The sequence below is a fragment of the Lepidochelys kempii genome, chromosome 5 (genome assembly GCF_965140285.1).
Source record: "Lepidochelys kempii isolate rLepKem1 chromosome 5, rLepKem1.hap1, whole genome shotgun sequence".
In the NCBI taxonomy this organism is placed as follows: Eukaryota; Metazoa; Chordata; order Testudines; family Cheloniidae; genus Lepidochelys; species Lepidochelys kempii.
The window spans coordinates 61,060,227-61,084,699 of record NC_136384.1 but is presented as its reverse complement, the minus strand read 5'-3'; the positions used below and the strand labels follow the sequence as shown (position 1 = coordinate 61,084,699).

Sequence of the window (24,473 nt, the reverse complement as noted above, 5' to 3'; positions counted from 1 at the left end):
TCTCTTAAAATCTTCAGATCAAAACTGGATGCCTTTGTGGAGGATATGCCTTAATTCAACACAAATTTATTGGACTGGCTAGAGGAGTAGCTGGATGAAATTCTATGGCCTGTGTCATACTGGAAATCAAACTAGATGATCTGATGATCCCTTCTGGCTTTAAAATCTATGAATCTTTAAATATCTGTGTAGGGAAAAGATATCCCCTCCCCCAAATTATAGCACTTAGTCTTTGAGCACAGAATTGAATTCTCAGAAAACTCAAAGTATATCAATTAATTGATTTATGAGTTCAAATTAAGTTAAAAAATTGTTCATTTAACAAATTAGCACCTTGTGTTGGACCTTTTTGTTCTTGAATTATCTCAATAATAGAATAGGACTCTTCAAACTACCCATATAGTTAAAACGCACTAAAATCTTGTGTAGGCTACATTTGAATATGTACATATGTTCGGATTAATTGTAATTTTTGTCATCATTCTTCATAACTGAATTTTTTCTTCTCCAGAGTATTTCCATAAAGAACAGCCCTTATCTGAAATGGCTCCCATCTCCTGTTCCCAGAGGCATTAAAGGTCAGAAGCAGTGCTCCATTAAGATAGCTGCTTTCAACTACCTGAAAGGGGGTTTCAAAGAGGCTGGAGCTATGCTGTTCTCAGTGGTAGCAGATGACAGAACAAGGAGCAATGGTCTCAAGTTGCAGTGGGGGAGGTTTAGGTTGGATTTTTCACTAGGAGGGTGGTGAAGCACTGGAATGGGTTACCTAGGGAGGAGGTGGAGTCTTTGAGCCGGGGGTTGGACTAGATGACCTCCTGAGGTCCCTTCCAATCCTGGTATTCTATGATTCCACCTCACACCACAGATGGTAGGAAAGAACTTTGACTCCGGTAGGTGTGGGAGATGAGGGGCGGAGGCATAGCCACAGATACTGCTATTCAAAAGAATCTCATCTCGTGCACATGGAGTGCATACACACCAAGAATGGACTAGGTGAGGACAATCGATCAAAGAAGTTTATATGTCAGCAGATGCCGGCACATAAAATTTTCCTCTTTAAAGGAAATTTTGTTAAGAACTGCCCTCTTTCAAAAAGGTTGCCATCTCCTATAGTTCTGAATAGGAGTGAGACCACAGAGTGTCGTCAGTTAAGAAGCCCTCTTTCAAAATGTCCACCAACTTTCATTGTCTCCAACAGGAGTGAAGACAAGCCACAAAGTGAACCCTTATGTTGTCAGGAAGCAGAGAGGAGCAGGTAAATGGCGGTGGGAATCTTTGCTTAGGGTAACATTTGGCCATAGTCAGACTGAGAACAACTAGAAATGGTAGCCATTTTGAGAACTGCATCTTAGAATAACAGAATCATAGAATATCAGAGTTGGAAGGGACCTCAGAAGGTCATCTAGTCCAACTCCCTGCTCAAAGCAGGACCAATCCCCAACTAAATCATCCCAGCGAGGGCTTTGTCAAGCCTGACCTTAAAAACTTCTAAGGAAAAAGAATCCATCACCTCCCTAGGTAACCCATTCCAGTGCTTCTCCACCCTCTTAGTGAAAAAGTTTTTCCTAACATCCAACCTGAACCTCCCCCACTGCAACTTGAGACCATTATTCCTTGTTCTGTCATCTGGTCACCATTGAGAACAGTCTAGATCCATCCTCTTTGGAACCCTCTTTCAGGTAGTTGAAAGCAGCTATCAAATCCCCCCTCATTCTTCTCTTCTGCAGACTAAACAATCCAAGTTCCCTCAGCCTCTCCTCATAAGTCATGTGTTCCAGACCTCTAATCATTTTTGTTGCCCTCTGCTGGACTCTCCAATTTTTCCACATCCTTCTTGTAGTGTGGAGCCCAAAACTGGACACAGTACTCCAGATGAGGCCTCATCAATGCCGAATAGAGGAGAATGATCATATCCCTCAATCTGCTGGCAATGCTCTTACTTATATAGCCCAAAATATCATTAGCCTTCTTGGCAACAAGGGCACACTGTTGACTCATATCCAGCTTCTCATCCACTGTAACCCCTAGGTCCTTTTCTGCAGAACTGCTGCCTAGCCACTCAGTCCCTAGTGTGTAGCAGTGCATGGGATTCTTCCGTCCTAAGTGCAGGACTCTGTACTTGTCCTTGCTGAACCTCATCAGATTTCTTTTGGCCCAATCCTCTAGTTTGCCTAGGGCCCTCTGTATCCTATCCCTACCCTCCAGCGTATCTACCACTCCTCCCAGTTTAGTGTCCTCTGCAAACTTGCTGAGGGTGCAATCCACACCATCCTCCAGATCATTAATGAAGATATTGAACAAAACCAGCCCCAGGACCGACCCTTGGGGCACTCCACTTGATACCGGCTGCCAACTAGACAAGGAGCCATTGATCACTACCCGTTGAGCCCAATGACCTAGCCAGCTTTCTATCCACCTTATCATCTTTTCATCCAGCCCATACTTCTTTAACTTGCTGGCAAGAATACTGTGGGAGACTGTATTAAAAGCTTTGCTAAAGTCAAGGAATAACAAGTCCACTGCTTTTCCCTCATCCACAGAGCCAGTTATCTCACCATAGAAGGCAATTAGGTTAGTCAGGCATGATTTGCTCTTGGTGAATCCATGCTGACTGTTCCTGATCACTTTCCTCTCCTCCAAGTGCTTCAAAATGGATTCCTTGAGGACCTACTCCGTGGTTTTTCTAGGGACTGAAGTGAGGCTGACTGGCCTGTAGTTTCCCAGATCATCCTCCTTCCCTTTCTTAAAGATTGGCACTACATTAGCCTTTTTCCAGTCATCCGGGACCTCCCCCGATCGCCACAAGTTTTCAAAGATAATGGAGATAATGGCCAATGGCTCTGCAATCACATCTGCCAACTCCTTTAGCACCCTCGGATGCAGCACTTCCGACCCCATGGACTTGTGCTTGTCCAGCTTTTCTAAATAGTCCTGAACCACTTCTTTGTCCACAGAGGGCTGGTCACCTCCTCCCCATGCTGTGCTGCCCAGTGCAGTAGTCTGGAAGCTGACCTTGTTTGTGAAGACAGAGGCAAAAAAGGCACTGAGTAATTAGCTTTTTCCACATCCTCTGTCACTAGTTTGCCTCCTCCATTCAGTAAGGGGCCAACACTTTCCTTGACCTTTTAGTTGCTAACATACCTGAAGAAACCCTTCTTGTTACTATTAACATCCCTTGCTAGCTGCAACTCCAAGTGTGATTTAGCCTTCCTGATTTCACTCCTGCATGCCTGACCAATATTTTTATACTCCTCCCCCCCCCCCCCCCCCGTCATTTGTCCAATCTTCAACTTCTTGTAAGCTTCTTTTTTGTTCTTTTTTGGAACACCAGCAGTGTCCACATCCTCATGTGACATAGCTATTCCTCTTGTTTCTTTTCATGGACTTGTTATAGTTTTGCTTAATATTAGTTTAGTTTTTATTTTCACCTGTTGGCTAATTAAAAAATTGTTAAAGAGGTATCAGAATTCTTCTGCCCACCCACTCCCATACAAAGGAGTAATTCCACATAATTGTGGATCGAACGTCTCCTGGCTTCAAGACCCCTCCATTGTGTGACTCCACCATACCCATTTATGGGAGGAACTTCAGATGTCTCATCATCTGTCTTGGAGATGAGCATATACCAGAGAATTGTTCTATATGCCACTCTTTGTCCAAGAGGACCTTAAAGAATAGGGAGGCAAGCTGAAGTTATTTTTTCTTGAGAGATCCATGTATCTATCAGTCCAGTACCAGAGTCTCCTGTCCTGGACCTCATGTAAGATGCCATCTTGAAGCAACCATCTGCCTTGCTTCACTTTATCTCATACCATGCAGACCCAGTACTCCAAATAAGACTCCTAGAGGAGACTTACTCCTCCTTGTTGTCCGCACCAGAACACCTCACCCTCCTGACCTCAGTCTACACCCTGGGTGACCCATTGGGAGTCCAGTAGGGGGTCCAGAGAGCATTAAACTGAGCAACAGAGGAGGAGACTGGTAGTCTCCAGAGAGCATCCTTCGTGGTACCCTCCCAAATGTCCACCATCACAGTTTGCCTACCAACTGTGACCATACTGGTCTCCCTGGTGCATGAATCCCTATTGCAGGAGACCCACCTCTATTGTGTCTCTTCCAGGATTTCCTTCACTGAGGAAGCAATTGCAGCCTCCTCCAACTACCCAAATTCCTCAACCCCAACTTGTAGAGGGTGAGGAGTACTTCAATAGAGGAGACTACCACCTCCCCAGATCAGGAGCCTCTGGCCTCTTATGGGGCTTCCTTTTTGTCACCTAATATGGTGGCTAATCCACCTTCTTTGATCTCTCAAGACAAGTTAAAAACCTTCCAAGACCTCTTGAAGAGGATCACAGACATCCTTGACATTCCTCCTTTAATCATACAGTAGAAACACCATCCACAGTTGGACATCTCCACACAGTAACATGGGGCAGAATAACTATGCCCATTAATGAAAATTTTCTCAAGTCTGCCAAGGTGATCTGGCATATTTCCACTTCCATTTTACCCACCTCAAAGAGCAGACAGAAAGCAACAATTCCCTGAGAAGTGATATGAGTACTTTTTTTCTGGCACCCTATCTCTGGCTTTCTAGTGGTCCAAGCAGCTTAGTGTAAATCCAAACAGCAGGGAAACTCTAGAAGCAGTCCTCATAACAAGGATACAAAAAGACTGGTCTCTTTCAAGGTCTGTTTCTCCACCAGCCTCCAAATGAGGGTGGAAGATTATCAAGCTTTGCTTTCCAAGTGTGATTTTCTACTTTTGGAGATTCTCCAGCATCACAAATTACCACAGAAGCAACAGGAGCATCTGAAGACTCTGATGGTGGAGGAACACCGGACCACCAGGACTTCCTTGTAAGCCACCCTTGCCGCCTCTGATACAGAGGACCGTCCACTATTGCCCTGAGATGTGCTTCCTGCCTCTAGGTATCTAGGATCCTGTGGGAGGTCCAAACTACTATAGAGAACCTCCCATTTGAAGGGACTACCATATGCACCAGTATTACAGTCAAAGCACTCCACACTTTTAAGAACAGTAGAGTGACACAGTCATGAGATCTATGTCTCTTCATCATAGAGAAAATGAGCTGCTGAGACAGCAGCCCTCCTTCAAGCCCAGACCTCAACCACAGAAATTGTTCAAATTCAGGGAGCAAACAAGGGCCCCTGTCACAGACAGAAGTGCTTGTGAGTTACCCAACCCCACCAGCTCTGAATTTTAAAATATATTTTATTCTTTAAAAGATTTGGGATATTAAATGAAAAAGCCAACATTAATGCATTTTTAAAGATTGAAATACTAGGCACTCAAAAGCCAGGAAATTCCATATTATTCCCTATCACTAACTCTGCCATACTGCCTGTTCTGGTGGTGTAAAGTAGACTGTATGAAGAGAAGGAGAATGAGGCATTTCTAGAACAAACAACAGAAATATTCAGAATACAAGACCTGGTAATAATGGGGAACTTTAACTACCTAGTTGTATGGCAAAACACAAAATTTCCAGGCAGTTATTGGAATTTATTGGGGGAATGTTTTGGTTTACGAAGTGCAGGAAGTAACCAGGAAGACAGCAATTTTAGACTTGATTCTGACCAAGAAGGAGGAGTTGGTAGCAAATCTGAAGGTTGAAGGCAATTTGGGTGAAAGTGATCATAAAAGGATAGTTTACATGGTCCTAAGGAAAGGAAGGAGTGAGAGCAACAGAATAAGGACAATGCACTTAAAAAGAGGCAGACTTTAACAAACTCAGAGAGTTAATAGTCAAGGTCCTAGGGGAAAAAAATCTAAGGGAAAAAGGAGTTCAGGAGAACTGGCAGTTTCTCAAGGAGACAATATTAAAGGCACTAGTACAAACTATCTAGATGCAAAGGAAATCTAGGAATAATAGTAAGAGGCTAATATGGCTCCATCAGGAGCCCTTTAATTACTTGAAAATCAAAAAGAAATCCTGTAAAAACTGGAAACATGGACAAATTGCTAGGGATGAGTATAAAAGAATAGCACGAGCATGTAGGGAAAAAATCAGAAGGCCAAGGCACAAAATGAGTTATAACTAGCAAGGGATATAAAAGGCAATAAAAAAGAGGATCTTTAAATTATGTGACAGGGTCGGGCTGGATGGCTACAGGAGAGTAATAGAAGGAAGATATATTAGGCCCAGGTTAAGTAGGTCCCTTTTCCCTGGGTAAGTCACGGAGGACAGGTAAGGTCCGAGAGGATTGGAGAATGGCACACATAGTATTTGTCTTTAAAAAGGGGAACAAAGAGACTCAAGGAATTATAGACCAGTCAGCCTAACTTAGATGCCTGGAAAGTTACTGGAACACATTATTAACAATCAATTTGTCAGCACCTAGAGGGATAGTAGGGTTATAAGGAATAGCCAGCTCTCATCCTTGATATCAAAAACATATCTTACCAAACCAACCTAATTTCCTTCTTGGACGGGATTACAGGTCTTGTGGATGGGGGGAAGGAGGCGGGAAGCAGCAAATGTGATATATCTTGATTTTTAGTAAGACTTTTGACCCAATCCCACTTGACATCATAAGCAAATGAGGGAAATGCAGTCTAGATGATGTTACTATAGGGTGGAGACACAACTAGTCGACAGACCATACTCAAAGAGTAGATATCAATGGTTCACTGTCAGACAGAGAGGACATATCTAGTGGGGTCCTGCAAGGGTCTATTCAATATTTTTATTAAAGATTTGGATAATGGAGTGGAGAGTATGGTTATAAAATTTTGCAGTTGACACCAAGGTGAAAGGAGTTGCAAGTACTTTAGAGGAGAGGATTACAATTCAAATGACCTGGACAAATTGGAGAATTGGTCCCAATTCAGCAAGATGAAATGCAATAAAAATAAGTGCAAAGTATTTCATTTAGTAAGGAAAAACCAAATGCACAACTACAAAATGGCGAATAACTGACTAGGTGGTAGTACTGCTGAAAAGGATCTACATCACAAACTGAATACGAATCAACAATGTGATGCAATTATAAAAAAGCTAATATCATTCTTGGCTGTATTAACAGGAGTGCCATATATACGACAAGTGAGGTCATTTCCCCACTTTATTCAGCACTGGTGAAGGCTCAGCTAGAGTAGTGTGTCCAGTTCTGGGCACCAGACATTAGAAAAGCTGTGGACAAATTGGAGAGAATACAGAGGAGAGCAACAAAATGATAAAAGGTTTAGAAAACCTAGCCTATGATGGAGATTTTTTTTTTAAAAAAAACCTGGGCATTGTAGAGAGATGTTTATGAAAGATTTGTGATTTGGAGATGCTCCCTTATAAGGGACAGTGTTCTGAGTGTGGGAATTTGGAGATGTGCTCTGGAGGCAGGGGTTGGGAACACCACTTGGCTGTGTGCAGCAGCTCACTACAGAAGCTCTCCAGTTTGTTTTATTAAAAGTTTAATTACTTTCTCATTCACTGGTTTGTTATTTAATCAACCCCAAGATCATTACATGGTGTCAGAAGTGCTGAATGAGAAGACAACTGCAGTCATTTTGAAGTTAACTTCTGAGTTTGCAATTGAAAGCAGAGACAAAGGGAGGCACCGAAGAAGCAAGTGGGGCACCAGACACAGGCTTTTGTATATATTTGGTGAGCACAATAGTAGCTTGACTAGCTTAAGAAGGGGGAAAAAAACGAAAATGGATGCATTGCAACCTCCATCCCATCTGTAATTGTCAGGCAATGTTGCAGAGAACTGGAAAAATTGACAGATTTGAATTGTATTTAGCAGCCATGGGGTAGAGGTGAAAAATGATAAAGTGAAATCATCAATATTTTTGCCAATTGTTGGGGAGGAAGCATAACAACATTTAGTTTGAAGAAGGTGAGTTAAGTAAAATACTGACTAAATTTAAGGCATATTGCATGCCAAAAAGGAAAGAAACATTTGAGAGGGATAAATGTTTTACTTGCATGCAAAGAACTCATGACACTGTAGAGCAATGTGTTTCAGAATTAAGGAAACTCAGTAAAACCTGTGACTTTGGTGAGCTGATAGAGTCTCTGGTCCGAGATATGCCACAAATGATTCTTAATGAAAATGTGTTAAGAGAGAAAATGCTCCATGAAGGAAACTTAACTTTAGAAAAAGTTCTCCAAATATGCAACTGTGAAAGCACAAATCAAAGAGCTGAATTCACCTGAAGGAGTTATCTGTGTACTAAGTACAAAATAATTCAGCCAGAATAGGTCAAATCAAAGAGTGGAACTGCTCGCTATGAAAACCACTACTAGGGAAAAGACAGCATACAGACAGTCATGTGGAAGGTGTGAATTACAGCTTGGCCCTGGACAGTTTGGGAAACTGTCATAAATGTGGGGAAAATAATCATTTTGCAAAATTCTGCAGATCTCAAATGCAGAAAAGTCAAGTGTATTCAGTTAAAGACAAATCTGATTGAGGAGTTTTTCATAGGTGTAGTGCAATTTGGCAAGCCTGATGAGAGGGACTGGATACTGCCTATGACAGTGAATGGAGCAATTATTCCAGGAACTCAGGTTAATATTCTGTCTGAACCACATTAGAGACAAAAAATAAGACCAAAACTGGGACCAACAGAAATAAAAGTAACTGGTTCTTCTGGAACAAATATCCCAGTGAAGGTGAGGTGGATTGCTAGCATCAACCGTAAAAGCATCATATACTGGCTCGGCTGCACATGAGAAGTTCAATCTGGTAAAATTGATGCTCCCACTACAAGATCGTGCTGAACCTGGCTATGAAGCACTCTTTCAGGAATATCATGACTTGTTTCCAGGGTTGGGTTGCTTGAAGGGTGACCATCCAGATAAACAAGCAGGTCCCTCCAGTTATCCATCCATGTAGAAAGGTGCCATTTTCACTCTGTGATAAATTCAAGGCTGAGCTTGCAAGGATGGAAGCAATGCAATTAATACAAAAAATTGAGGAACCAACAGAATGGGTGAGCTCCCTAGTCATTGTGGAGAAAAATAATGGCCAGCTATGCATACGCTTAGATCCCAGAGACTTCAACAAGGCTATAAAAAGAGAACATTTCAAACTACCATCCAGAGAACAGGTTATGGCTCAATTTGCAAACGCTCAATATTTCAGTAAATTGGATTCAACCTCAGGTTTTTGGCAGCTAAAATTAACTGAAGAAAGCTCAAAGCTATGCACATTTAATACCCCATTTGGAAGATAGATTCTTACGCTTCTTTGGCATAGCTTCAGCACCAGAAGGGTACCACAAAGCCATACATATGAATGATGTATGAACATATTAATGGTGTTGATACCTGAATGGATGACGTCATTATGTAGGGCTCAATGAAAGAGGAGCATGGTTTTAGACTTCAGGAAGTCCTGGAGGCACTTAGAGCTGCAAACCTCAAACTAAATAGGGAGACATGTTTTAGGACTGACTTTTGTTGGGGACATTATTTCCAATAAAGGTGTAAAACCTGATAAAAGGAAGATTTCAGCCATTGAAATGATGCCACATCCCCAATCAAAGAAAGATGTCCAATGATTCCTGGGAATGGTTAATTACTTTATAAAATTCATACCTAATCTATCTACCAAAGCAGCAACTTTGAGAAAACTCCTAGAGAATAAAAATGAATGATATTGGGATGAAGAACAGGAGCAATCATGGGAAGGTTTAAAACAACAACTGATACAAGAACCAGTGTTGAAGTTTTATGCCTCAGGAAGGCCTGTTAAAATCTCAGCAGATGCTTCACAGTCTGGGATAGGTGCCGTGATTTTACAGAAGCATGAGGGTTGTTGGTAACCAGTGGCATATGCATGATACAGCCAAATCACTGACTGAGGCATAAGCTAGATGTATGCAGATTGAAAAGGAGTTTTTAGGAATATTGTTTGCCTGTGAGAGATTCATTCAGTATATTTATGGACAGACAGTGGAAGTTGAAATGTCCCACAAGCTCCTAATAGTGTTATTTAACAAATGATAAAGCTGCAAAAGTAGGATTTGCTTGTGACCTACATGCCTGATAAATTGCATGTTTACAGCAGATGCACTTTCCAGAGAAGTGGCTCCCACAAAACTAGAGAACACTTTAGAGATAGAGATGCAAGCCTATGTAGGTCTGATTGTAAAGTCAATTCCTATAGCTAACAGGAAATTGCAACAAATAAGAGAGGAAATGAAGAAAGATGAATCATTAGGAATCCTTAAAGAAATGATAATTAAAGGCTGGCCTGAAGAAATAAACAGTTGCTATCCAAGTATAAGAGAGTATTGGACTGCAGACATGAATTTACTGTGATAGATGGGGTGATTTTCAAGGGCAGTACGTTGTAATTCCAATGAGCCTCTGAAAAGGAATGCTACAGAAGATCCACAGGGTTCATTTAGGAATTGAGAAGTGCAAACAATGAGCATGAGAGGTGCTATGTTGACCACGGATCAATCACAACATCACTAATGTGGTAGGAAACTGCTTTTCCTGCTTGAAATACAAGCCATGCCAACAAGCAGAGCCACTGAGACCTCATCCAGTTCCATTAAGGCCTTATGAGAGGGTAGGCACTGACTTATTTACCTGGCAATCAAAGGTTTATTTAATAGTCACAGATTATTATTCTCTGTGTCCAGAAATTAGCACACTGCACAGTACGAATATCAGTGATAGCTGAAATATCAGTGATAGCTGATATCACTGAAAATCAGTGATAGCTGGCAGGAAGGGAATCTTCTCCAGACATGGAATTCCAGATGAAGTCTTTAGCGATAATAGGCTGCAATTTTCCAGTGCAGATTTTAGGCAATTTGCCATAGATTGGGACTTTCATCACAAAACATTAATAGGTCTTCAGATAAGTTTAGAGAACTGTGATCAATTGTTCTCATTGTCCACTGAAGGTGGATAAGAATAATAGGCTTAATCTGCAAGAAGGGAGATTTAGAGATATGAGAACATTTCCCTAAATATAAGGATAGTTAAACTCTGGACTAGGTTTCCAGGGGAAGTTGTGGAATCCCTAGCACTGGAGGTTTAAGAACAGGTTGGACAAACATCTGTCAGGGATGGTCTAGGTTTACTTGATCCTGCCTCAGCACAGGGAGCTGGACTCAGTGGCTTCTCGAAATCCCTTTTAGCCCTACATTTCTATGATTCTATATGTATAGTATTTTCTATGTTTGTTTTCCTTTTAAATAAGAATTTTAAGGTAGTATTATTTATTAAAGGGTGCTGTTAACTTGAACTCTTTGGGGTAGATTAAATAGCATGTCATTAATTTGTTTTTATTAAATTCCTTAAAAATGTATAAAGGTTTTTATAGCTCCCTACTGATGTTTATAAAGGATATTTCAGCAATAGCATTAGCACTTAAGACCTTCCAGCTTCTAAACTTCTCACTGGAACCAGCAGTGGCATCCTAAGGAATGAAGAACCCCACCTCTTCCTACCCTCTGTCAGGCTTTTGTTCATCCCTGCTCCCATGCAAGTGGTGAGGGAAAGAAGTAGCATGGTTGAAAATTTTCATTAATGTAAAATGTGATTTGTGACTAAACAGAGTTTTATGTAAGTGCCTAATTTCTGTGACAAATTATTTTTTTTCATTGAAAAAACTGGTGCCTGTAAACTGAAATATTTCAGCCAAAATCCAAAATATTTCAATAGAATATGGCACTACAGTGCCTCATAGGAGTTGTAGTTTGCTTTCCTCATGTCCCTATTCTCCTATATAGGCTGGGCTTTCCAGCCAGACTACATCTCCCATAAGGTACTGCCTTCCCTCCGAAACAGGAGAGACCATGGTGCATGATGAGAAATGTAGTTTGACTAGTGAAAGTTACCAATAGAAAAGAATGGGAGAATGAGGCCCCCAAACTATAACTCCCAAAAGGCACCTTGATGGCATTTTCAAAACAAAATATTTAATTTTTGCCTACTATATTTAAGTTTTCATTTTTTTGCCCCCGAAATTGAAATTTTCCACAGAAAAAGCCCCCAATTTCTGAGCGGTGGTAGAAAGATAGAAAAAGCTCCTGTGGATCACCTCTGCACTCCTGCCCCCAGGTAACAAACACTCCCTAGCCCTTTGTGTGATTCCTGAGAGGAAAGAGGATTTTTCTGATGTACACTCCTTGCTGCTGTTGCTCTATGCCAGGAGTCCTAGGAGCTTCAAAAGGAGAGACATACTCAGAAAGAGCAGTAGCTCTGCTGCTATGTTACTGGAAAGCACCCCCTTACAGGTCCTGGCAAGGAGTGTGCATATAAATTTTGCCCAGAGTGGTGATGATAATCCAGGACACATCAAGTGCGACTGACTATCAACAAAACATTGACTGTTCGTGCATTGTATTGAATGTGTAGAATAAACCAGTTGAAGTAGAGAAATGTTTTCCAGTAGATTTCTCTTAGTTACAGTAATATTAGATGTTGTGTGTAACTGTAGAATTGTGAATACAGCCATTTTGAATAGGGTTTTGATGTTCAGGTTGATGGTGTCCCTTTTAACATACACCAAAAATAGCAATTGATATGTGGAGTGTTTCAGAGTAGCAGCCGTGTTAGTCTGTATTCTCAAAAAGAAAAGGAGTACTTGTGGCACCTTAGAGACTAACCAATTTATCTGAGCATAAGCTTTCGTGAGCTACAGCTCGCTTTATAAATGTTGGAGGAGAAGAATATAACTTTTGGAACTGATATTTCAACTTTAACATTCCACAAACGTTCTTTGTTTGCACTTATAACACAAACAGACTAGTGGATGAATAGATCTGTATGTGTGTGTATTCCAAGACTCATCAATTTTTCCTTTTTTTTTCTGGCTAAGACTCTAAAATGACTAATCTATTTTTGATTTCAGTTGGATTACTGATATTATTAAGTCCTAGTCACTCTCTCTTACTGACTATGTTGGCAGAATTTAAACTATTCAAATTAAAGACCATGTTTATAGTAATACTGTCCAGTGATCAACACAGCAGTGTTGTCATGGAGACGTTTTTAAGGATACTTTAGGGTGTATGGTGCCTGTTTTGGATGAGGAGGGGTTGGGGGTGCAAAATAACTACACTGGAATATATAATACCAGATTTGAATACTAGAAGCAATCCAAATCACAATAAACCTTTAACCTTTAATTGTAAAGGAATGATCATTTGACACTATATTAAATCTCTGAGTACTTAATTACCAATACTCATTATAGTAAAGAAGAAACTGTTCTTTATTGCAGTTTAAATTGTAAGTTTATAGCACAGGTAGAGGTATAGCATTTATACTGACCAGGGTAGTTTTAATGTTTTCCCTATTCCTCTCACTTCCTTCCACTGCTTGCTAGTCTTCATACAAAAATCCAAAATGAAAGATAAACGCTAAACAATATACAGTAAATGAGAGGGCAGGGGAAATATTCTTGTAACAAATTTAACCTGTCCATGATCGCAGAGTGCCCATTTTATAGGGCCACATTTATTGGCCCTTTGGTCACCACATTATCTTTCTTTTCAAAATCAGTTCACATTTTTATTAAAAGAATTTGTGAGATATTTAGCTTAGTCAGAGTGGCAGATAGAACATGGACCTGTCAGATTATATAACTGCTGTTAAAACTACATTATAAAATGGCAAAACTATAAGTAGAATGTATCCATTTACTTCATCTGGATTTTGTTTTCATGGATTGTTAATTTATTGCCATAACTTTAAGAGAAAAAGTTATGGATATAAATAGTTCAAGTAATACTTTTAATAATTCCTGTTCAGTGTAATGTGGCAGTTCTACGAGTTTTCAGAATGACCATAATATGAAATTCACAGCTACATTCTAGGAAAGATTAAATACATGAAAATAGACTAATATATTAAAAATACCAGACAGTTTTAATTACAAGAGACCTAGAATATATATGTAGAATATGTATGGACTGTATTCTCCTTTAAGGCTTGATTAAGCATTTAGGCACGGCCCTGTGTGAGTAGTGGTACACAACTTCTTCCCTGCTTCTCTCTGGCTTTTAAGGATGAGGCATATTTCAGCTGTGCCCAGACATTGTTGGCTGGCTCATGTAGAGGCTACTCCTGTCCACTTGCTCACAGTGGGAAGTATAGTGTGTACAGCTCCTGCTCTGCCTCTTGTAGCCAGAACCACCATAAGAGGTTTAATGCAGACATTGGAGGGATGCCTCCTTCCCCTTACTCCCATGTCCAGCCATGTTATCTACTGTCATAGTCAATCCCTTAATGAAGATTTTTTTTAAAAAAAGCATGACTGGTATTAGTTTTAGTGTTCAAAGATTTAAAAAGGCACACTTAATTCTTTTATTTTATGTGTACATACGAGACTGACTAAAGCTTCACAATTTGGATCTGAATCTGGATTTCTAGCACCCTACTTTGGTCATAGATTTTCTTTGTGTATATATTTAAAATAAATGTACAATGCCTCAGCAATATAATGAGCTGAAGCTAAAAATAGGCAAGAGATATGGCTGAAACTGAAGATAAATCCTTCCACAGACTGGGAAGGAATTTCCATTTATTTATTTTTTGCATAATGGAGTGCAGGTCAGCCCATATGGCTCTTGTTTGATCTTGTGAAGAAAGCCACTCACTGATTCAAAACGTTTGTTTGTAGGTGTCAGGTTGACCTGTCGGCCCTGAGTAGAGAACAAACTCACAAGCTGGAGTTGCAGCTGGAGGAAGGAGAAGGATGGTTGGTACTGCTGGTCACCCTGACAGCATCAGCTGCAGTCAGTATCTCTGACCTCTCTGTCAACTCCTTGGAGGACCAGAAAGAGCGAGAGGAAATACTAAAGAGATATGTATGTAGCACCTATTGCTTATCCTTCTTAACATAATGTTGCAAATAATTAACTACTATGAGAAAAAAATTCTGAATATATCTACTATGTAATCAGTGGTGCTGATTTAAGCTAATAATTAATACTAGTAGTAATTGACTTAAATATCTAGATAACATCATCAGAGCCCTACAATTTACCTTTATATAAATGTTGTGTACATGAATATTCAGCTACTGTATTTCACTGTGTCATTAAGTAGTTAATTTAACTACTTTATGTAATTTTGATTATTTTTGTTTTCCAAGTGCAGTATAATTTAAGATGTTTTTTAGCAATTTTACAATATTTCAGAGAATCTTTACAATAGCAACTATTCATTTCAGCTTGTGTAAAGCACCCATATCTTTTTCAAAGGTTTTGCAGTAGTTATACAGCATAGTAGAAAGCAAGATGACTTCTTATTTTTTGACTAAGTGTTAGAGTTTGGAGCAGTGGTTTGTCTCATTAAAATAATTGTATTAAACCATCTTTCCATTTCAGAATATTCTGAAACAAATTATTTTATTTCCCAGCATCCTCACATGGTGCAGAATCTGTGTAGTTTTATCAAAGCAACAGAGAGGGGAGCTCTTACTCCAGCATTTATTAATACGTAAATCACTAAAAGTAACTGTCTTTCTACATATGGAGAATTTAAAAAAAAAAAAAGCTATTTCCACTTAAAATTACAAAGCTTTTATTGTACAATGCTGCCAGGTGTTTAGAAGGCTTCTCTAGACACTCAGCCATTAAACCAAGCTCTGACTAACAAAGAGCCGCTTAATATTTTTTTTTTTAGATTTTAAAATATTCCTATTCCCTGACTGACATCCTTTCAATAACTGAATTTAATAAAGATGTACCTTATCAGGCTGTGCAGATAACATGAAGTGCTAGTACTAATGCTGTACAATATTCTTCAAACAGATTAGCAGGATGTGCGCTTCAGCAAATTTATTCTGGCTATCTCCACTGAATCAGCTGTCTGCTAATGCTTGTACAACTCATACACCAATAGTGTTATCATAAACACAGTTTAATAGAGGTGACTTAGCAAGGCTAAATATTATATTTTCTAACCCAGCTGAGAGCTAAGGTATTGTGCACCATCTTTGAAAAATAATTACAATTATGAGAATTAGTTCAGATTTTGGTATCCACCAATACAGAGTCTGTTGTCAGAATAGATCTTTATAAATATAACACATTCCGATAGATTAATTATATAGTTACATACATTTTGATATAAGTGTAAAAATACCATATTTTTGTGGATTATTGTGGTAGGATGATACAAGTTAAGTGGTATTGATAGTTTTCATAGTTTAGCAGCAGTATAGAAAAATATTATTGCTCCATATTTTTACATAGCTTTCTTAAATTCCCTTTTTGCTTCATAAATTAAACACATAGCATTATTTATGTGGAAGAAGAATGATCAAATAATTTCACATTCTGACATGTTCTTATATACAAAACATCATTTTTCAAAATTTAAATATGTTTTCAATATGCACAAATAAGCATTGTTTGAAGGATGTATTTAATTTGATATGTGGTAGAAAAATAAGGTTTGCAATTACATGTATTCCAGATTTTAACATTGGAAATGCCTGCTGAGAAATTGCAATATTTTGTTCACTAAACTGATCCATAAATAGCAGCAGAAGTAGAGGGCAAAGACTTACAATACAGTATTTACAAAATTCAAATTTTCTTTCCTTTAGCTTTCTGCTTATCTTCGGTGTTTGTGTCTGCCTTAAAGGACAGAGATGCAATAAACCAGTATTATGCAATTAGTGAGGTACACTATATCATTTGGTGTCTTTATTTTAGGGCTTTTTATTTTTTGCTTTCTTAAAGAATCTAGTTGCCATCTGAAATGTATTTTGCACCCATTCTTGTGGCCAAAAGCAGTCCATCAGCTGACCCTGGCATCAGATCAAGTAGCCTTGGAAAATTACTCTATTACTGTCATTTAACCATTTGTAGCTGAACATTAGAGCCCTACAAATTAAACAGACATTACTGTTTGAACCGTTATTTTACCACAATTGTCTGAGAAGATTAATTCCTTTTGGGTTCGGGGGAGGAGCGCAGTAATGGGTACAGACCAAGAGAGATTGTATGACCTTTTCAGAATGGGTGTGCTGAACCCCTGGTCCCCCTTGTCACAGTTTAAAAACCAGAGGAGCTAGTTTAGAGAAGAAGTTGTTAGCATTCCATTTTTATTATGACATTTCACAGTCATCCGATTTAATGTCCCTTGACCGGATTGTCCACCGTGAGACGATGGGCTTGAAATGTTATTTAGAGCATTGATAAAAGGTGAGTGGTTCTAAGATGACAGCGAGTCATAAGGCTGGTGGTGTGACATTAATTTTCTCCATAACAGAGATGGAATAAGACGTCACGGTGACAAGCTGTCAATCAGTACTGGCCCCTCAGTGTATCTCGATGCCATAGGATGGGGTATTGCTTCTCCCATAATAGAGCTGAACTGAGATGCTCTCCCTGACAGCTGCTGCAGCCATACAGAAAATATATTATACAGCCTTTCATTAAAAAAATAAAGAGGACTCATCTCCAGAGCATTTCAATCTTTCCCCATCTATTGAGGGCTGAAAGGATTCACAGCAAATCATAGATTCCTCTGCTATGGAAATTTCAGGCTTCAGAAACCATCCAGGTTTTGAGGCCTTCAACAATAATCATAAATAAGAAGACAGAATATATTTTGATAAATCATTACTTAGTTACGTATTAAAGTAATATATTAAAATAATTCATATTTCATAGAGTCCCTACAATAATATTGTACCATGTGTCAGGGGCCCAGAATGTCAGAATATGCAATAAATGACTCTAAATCAGCTGACTTGCTGAAACTAAAAATTCAAACAATAATTATCCTGCAGAGTCTGAAGATGGGTATCAGATATTGAAAGTGAAATATAGCAATGCTGCCTTTTTTACAGGATGAGCTTACCAATGTTATATGTGGTTTTGGGGGGTTGCAAGGGTTTATTGTTTTTTTGTTTGTTTCTAGCCACCATGAAACTTGGGTTAAGTAGCTTCAAAAAACATGGTGCAGAAACTTTTTTGTAAATCTCTTCCACACTGCATTAGAAGAGGGAACTTATTTCTGTTATGGTACCAGCCCTGATAAGAAGCTTCCAAAACTTGATCATTATTGCAATAAATGACAGACTGTGCCAACAAATATTTGAATTATAACATCACTATCTGTAACACCACCTCCACCACCCTCAATTTGCAAGCACATAAAGAGAGGGTGAAGTATATTTTGATTAAACTTTGTCATCTGTCTATTTTAAACAGATTTCTGAAGATAAACAAATGTTTAAAAAGATTAAAACATAATCCTTGTGATAAACACTTTTCATATATGAAAAAAGTAAACCATATGAGATTACACATAACTGCATTTCCTCAGCTCAGTATACCAAGGTCAAACCTTCACTGTAAACAATAAACAGTCAGATGGGACTTATAAAATTAATGTCAGAGTATGATTTGACTGTCAACATTTTCTTATTAATAAAAGACAAGGCTGCATTTTATACTCCTAACATTTTAATGGCTATGTTTGGTATGCATAAATATTATATATTTTTCAAGCAGCCTAACATTTAAGATTCTATTCAAATACCATCTTTAACAAGTAGAATAGTAATCCTAGTTTGCTCACATCAAACTCTAATTTTCCATAATAGTCAGTTTTACCCCCATGTAATATAATTCAAAATCCTTGACTCAGTGTCTCTGTTGATGCTTACATGACCTACAAACCAAAATATTATTATAAATATTCAGACATAAGTAAGAGGTTTCACATGCTTTGTCTGTGTCACAATAATAGAATAAGACCATGGGCATAAAACCTATTGGGCCTTAAAAAATGGGTACAAGTGTTTTGTTGATGAGTGACTTTGTACGCAAATGATAACCTTTACGGCCAAGATTTTCAAACACTTTTGAAAATCAGACCACATCCCGAGGTGTCTAAATCTGGACTTAGAAGCCTAATTTTAATTTCCCAGTTTTGAAGATACTGATTTAGATGCATAATATATAAATGTTAGCAGTGGTCCTCTCAATTAATTGTGGGGTTAAAACTGCATCTGTGGAACTGGCCACTGCATTCAAGCTTTATAAAAAATGTTTCTGGCTTATTGCACTCAGTTACTGTAATACCATTTTTGTTACTTTGTTATTTAAAATCACAACAAAATACTGTTTCTAAATAGTTGTAACAGAGAATTCTAAAAATATTGCTTATTATGAATGAGGGCTTGTACTCTATTCCATTTTTTTCTTCTTTTTATAAAATGTGTCTAAATTATACATAATCCTTGGTGGTGGGGAAAAGAGATTTATTATGAGAGTTCCTTGTAATGTACTGAGAGCCATCTTTCAGTCTCTTCTTCTCTCTTTGCATGTGTCACTCTTGTTAAGCACAGTGGTAGTTGCATATTTTCCTCAAGGGGAAAAAAGAATTGGCCCTTAATCACACATGAACCTGTCTTGCTCAAGCTATAACAAGGAAAACATAAGTATGATTCTCATGTGCAAGAGGGACTATTGTATATTTGATCATTTTTTAAAAAATATTTTGTTATTCTTAATAGGATATCAAAATTTAAAACTTTGTAGTTAATAGCTCAAGTATCTAATATTAGGGGAGTAATACAGTAGCATTAATTTCTTATTAATATATTTTATCCTGACATACTCTTCCATTTTTATCTTATAATGATTGGGTAATGGAGTGTGTTGAAACAGAGACTGATAACAGTAAGTTCCTATTGAAATTAAAAAGTGAAGAAGTCAATCATTTGAAACAGCATTGTATTTAATGAATTTTGGATTGGGGAGGGAAAACCATTAACCTCTTTCCTTTCCACACAGCCTGTAATAACTTTTTATTATTATTGTTTAGAGCACAATGAGGATGTTTCACAACATGAAGGATGTAGGATTTCTACAGGTGAAGGTCATCAGAGCAGAAGCATTGATGGCAGCTGATGTCACAGGCAAGGACTGATTCAGTTTCTATGATAGTAGATAGTATAATTAGAGAGTCTTGGATTTGGTCATTTTTAAAGAATCTATCAGTTTCCACAAGGTGTGAAGTTTAAGGAAGATAAGTGTGTCAGAATTTCATTGCCCAGTTTGCAAACAATCCCACCTTCTATCCCCAAAAAATCCCCAACCAAAACTTTTTATATGCTGGGCTATGAGGCTTTATAATACCAGGGACTAGAATCTTATATAGAGTATCTATGGGAAAGGAGAAATACACCTTTTTCTCCATCAGAGGTCCTGCAAAGACATTTCATGAGCTACAAATGCAGGACTTTATTCTTTAATGGATACAAATACACAAAATTCTCAGAATCAAAACTGCAATGAGTTAACAGTTCAAAATATGAAAGTCAAATACTGCTCTAAAGCAGTCATCAAAATAATCTTTTGGTACTTGCTAAAGAGCTTGCCACACTGTATGTGGTTTAAAATTAAAAAAAAAAATCTTCCAAAGAAATAGTTTCCCGCAATCAGTGCTACAAATGTAAATGACCCATTCATTATAGGTAAAAGACTGGACCTTGAATAACCGCTTCCAAAATAATCACAAGAAAATACAGTTTTGAAATTATTCTGTTTTTAAATCTTCTTGTTTTGTCCTTGTACTAATAATTAGCTGATTGGATAATTTTGTCTTCTGCTTTTGGAAATTATTTAAGAATAATCATTGCAGTCATAGTCACCATTTTTCTTCAGAAATATGTTATCTCTTAAAAGTACACCCACCTGCACACTGCACATGCTGAATGGAACAAGATGAGATTGTCCTCTTTCAGAAAGTAGCCATTGCAGCTGTAAGAATTCATGAATATGCTGACTATATTAACCTAGTTGGCTTAGCTGCCACTTGGGAACCTGAAGTACAAGTTCTGTCACAGGTATAAATATAGATATATGGTAGAAAATTCCTTTCCTAATACTTCTGTGTAAATTAACATGAATATCAATAGTTTATTATCTTAGATGATCTAACAGGACAAAAAATTTATTGCTGAAACAGGTCATCCTGTTGGTGGAACACAAAATAACAGATTCTTTCTTTGGCAGAGATTGGTGAAACACTTCTAAAGGTTCCTCACTCTGCTTTGACCTTATAATCCAATGTGGTCTGAACAGAGAGAGAGATTGTTATTCAGGGGGAATGGGATAATTCAGTCTTTGACCTTGTTCAGTCTTGGACTTTTCCTGATCAACATGTCATCTGTGCCAGTTGCTGAAGTTTTTGGAAATACATTTGATTCAATTAGAGATGTACATAACTACCAAAAACTATTTTCAGACTCTGCACATTCAGAATGACTGTTGGTTAGCAAGTGGAAGGAATATTTGATATCCTCCCCATTCCTATGTGTCCTAAATATTTTGTCCACCATGAATAGCCAGAACAATTATTTATATAATATAGGTGTTTTTAAAGGGCTATGTATTTCAAAGTTTATACAAATTATTGCACTTTTTTGAGGAAAAAATTGCCATCAGTTTGAAAGGCAACCGATAGGTTTTTTAAAAAATGCTGTAATTTACACCTGTTTTATGTACTGGCCTTTAGAATTATGTGACTGATCTACCTTCAGATTAAATTTTGAATTTGAATAATGTATGTTTAGAAATAACTGATGATTTATTTGCTGATTGTTTGGTCTTTAATTATTCATTATATGTTCATCCCACATACACCTCCAATTAAGTATCTTGTAAATAACATTTAGGACCTCATCCTCCAACTCTTACTTAAGTGAGTAATCCTTACTGATGTGAGTAGACCAGCTGACATCAACAATGCTACATGTGTGATTAAGAATTGCTCATATGAATGGGGATCAGGATGCTAATCTGCATTTTTTTCTATAATAATCCAAATAATAATACATCCTTTTTTCTGATTTAATCTTATGGATTTTTCTCCTGAGTCTCAGCAGGAACACACAGACACTCCTGTACAGTACCTGTGTGATTTACTCCCTTTCTGTAGGCTGAAAATATCCCATTTCACTTTCAGGCCTTTTTTAATATAAAGTAATAAGTCAAAATTCATTAGTTTAGGCTGAATAGTTAAAAAAAATCGTAATATTGCATCATTAAGCATAAGCATAGAGTGGGGAAGATTTCTGTAATCTTTTAAGTAGTCATCAATCTTACTACAGTAAAAAAGAATTTTTTCCTTTCAAAATGTAAAATTTTTCTTTTGTTACTATACATTCATTGAGAAGCACTGTAATACTGTATTAACTCTGTGTGAATAAAGAGCAATTGAGAGTCCCATTGAATGAGGGAGTAAAAAGCACAAATTACTTTTTAATGAAACCCTCAATTCTTTTCCTTTCCACAAAAAGCCCATAGCCTTGTTCAGACTACAGTAGGTCACTTCAGTTAAGCCCCTAATAAACTGTTGATAGTAGAGGGTAGTTTTTTCTTTAGGCTCAATAGCCTAGTGTTGGACAGTGCACTTCAAATCATTAAGGTTAATACAGATTAAAAAAAGAGATTAACTGGGTGGTTAAGGCCTCCGTTTACAACGCCCACACATACACATGCATTGAACAAGACACGAGAGCGGATTGAAATTTCAGTCAAGTTGTGGGCAGGCTTTCACAGCCTGAGAAACTGGGTGCTACAGTTTTGAAAATTGGTCACTGTTAAGTGTGCTATAACTAGGCTTGAGATGTATTGAAAAGTACTATTCGGTGAACCCATTTCCAGGAACACACGAAAGGAGCATAATCCTCTGAGGTGTTGAGTGCTTAGCACTCCAGCTTGATTTCAATAGGAATGGAGAGTGCTGAGCATGTTGTAGGATTGGTCTCTAAAGGAGCTGACCTACTGTAAGAATATACTTTCCTTGCACCAGACAAAAATACAGAGCAGTGTATCTCAAATGTGGTCATGGAATTCCTGCTTCAGGCCAAAAATATTAGGGCCTTCACCAATGTCAACTTTTTTTAAGTTGGGAAATGTGGTGGAGCAAAGGGCATTCACCGGAAAAATATTAGAAAATATATTTTTGGATTTCTAATTTGACCAAATGGAATGGAACAAAATACTCAGTTTGGTTTTTCTTTTCTGCCTTAGACATTTTAATTTAAATCCCCTACTGAATATTACTTATTCATTTTTGGGGGTGGGTTGTTGCAGGGTTGCAGTTGGTTTTTCTCCCCCAAGTCCTCAACAAAAAAGAAAGTTCTCATCCCTTTCCCCCACTTTACCTTCAGCTAACTTGTGATTCCCCAGAAAGTGATCAAAGTCTTCTCAGAGAGGCAAGCCCCTTGTGGTATATACAATTAAGCCCTTTTAAATGAAGGTGTATACTGGCAATATAGTGAAAGGTAATACATAATGGAATCATCATGTAAGTTGATATCTCAAATTAATATATTTTATGTGTACCTAACCCAAATATATTTCAGAAAGCAATAGGCACTTTTTAAAATGAAATACAATATCAGTTAAAGCAATAGCCAGGTAAAATGTATTCTGCTTTCTGCAACAAGGTTACGTATATAGAAGGCTTAGCCCTCTGGAGTGAAAAACCTTCTGGTTTAATAAGATGGTTTTTGCTACTCCTTTATTAAGGTAGACATGTTCGTGCTTTTCTTTTGAAGAAAGCTGCCTTATTATTGATGGCAGATTATTTAAGGAAGAAAACAGAGGAAAAAGATAAGCCCCCATTTTTATCAAATTCTCTAAGACTCTTATTATCTTAAGAAATAAGAGTTAGCAACTCAGATTCATTAGTAATGCTAAATCTAAGCTCCATTTGACAGCCTGCCTAGAAAACAGTTTGTTTTGCTGTCTGTGGGCTTTAATTAAGATGTGTTCAATTCCAGTCTCCTAGCTCCCCCCACCCCACTTGCTGTGACACAGACTGGTGATCAGACGCTTTCAGATGGTCCAGCCCATGACTTTGACCTTCTGCTCAGTCCAGCGTTCCCTGGGGAACCGTTCAGCTCATGAGGTCTGATTTCACACTTCCAGGATGCCTCGGCTCTCTTAACAATGACAGGGAGACAAAGCCCTTTAGAGCAGGCCGCATGGGGACTTGTTTAAATTGGAAACTAGAGAGGAGTCAAGGAACAAGGTTATGGGCTACAGAATAGTGCTTTTAATAAAGAGCTCACAGCTCTGGTTCAGCTCAAAGAGGGCTACCTCTGTACAATTAATTGAGCCATTTATCTGGAGCATCTTAGACCTCTACTTTCTCACAGTATTATGTGATAAATATCAGCTAAGAGGCAAATGAGATATGCATGAAATGAATTTTTAACACTTTGATTACTGTGTCTCCTGACTTCATTAGAAGTAAATTTACTTGTATTTCTGACCTCATTATCAGTTGATTGTTACTGTGTTTTAGGTTCTGAGATTTCTAGATAGAGTTTGGTATAAAAGGTATATTTTATAAAAGGCTTTACAATAGTTGGATTTACTATCATAGATAGCTGTGAGATTCTTCAGAGAACAGAAAGAAACTGCAGTTTGAGTGAACCATTTTTTATATTTTTTCAAAGTTTTATATAAGACACTCAATCCTATTCCCAATAAAT

The 24,473-nt window shown here is 38.0% G+C and overlaps 1 protein-coding gene across 18 annotated transcripts in view; it reads left to right on the top strand.

Moving 5' to 3' along the window:
* The window catches only part of MCTP1 (multiple C2 and transmembrane domain containing 1), a 477,029-nt gene that overhangs the window by 301,922 nt on the left and 150,634 nt on the right, over positions 1 to 24,473 (top strand). For all 18 annotated transcript variants that reach the window (XR_012158969.1, XM_073344510.1, XM_073344512.1 and 15 more), the window contains 2 exons: positions 14,616 to 14,802; positions 19,787 to 19,880. Coding sequence is in view for 17 of the 18 variants with exons in the window: in XM_073344510.1 (XP_073200611.1) it covers positions 14,616 to 14,802; positions 19,787 to 19,880 (281 nt within the window). In the remaining variant the exon portion in view is untranslated. The remainder of the gene's footprint in view (positions 1 to 14,615; positions 14,803 to 19,786; positions 19,881 to 24,473) is intronic.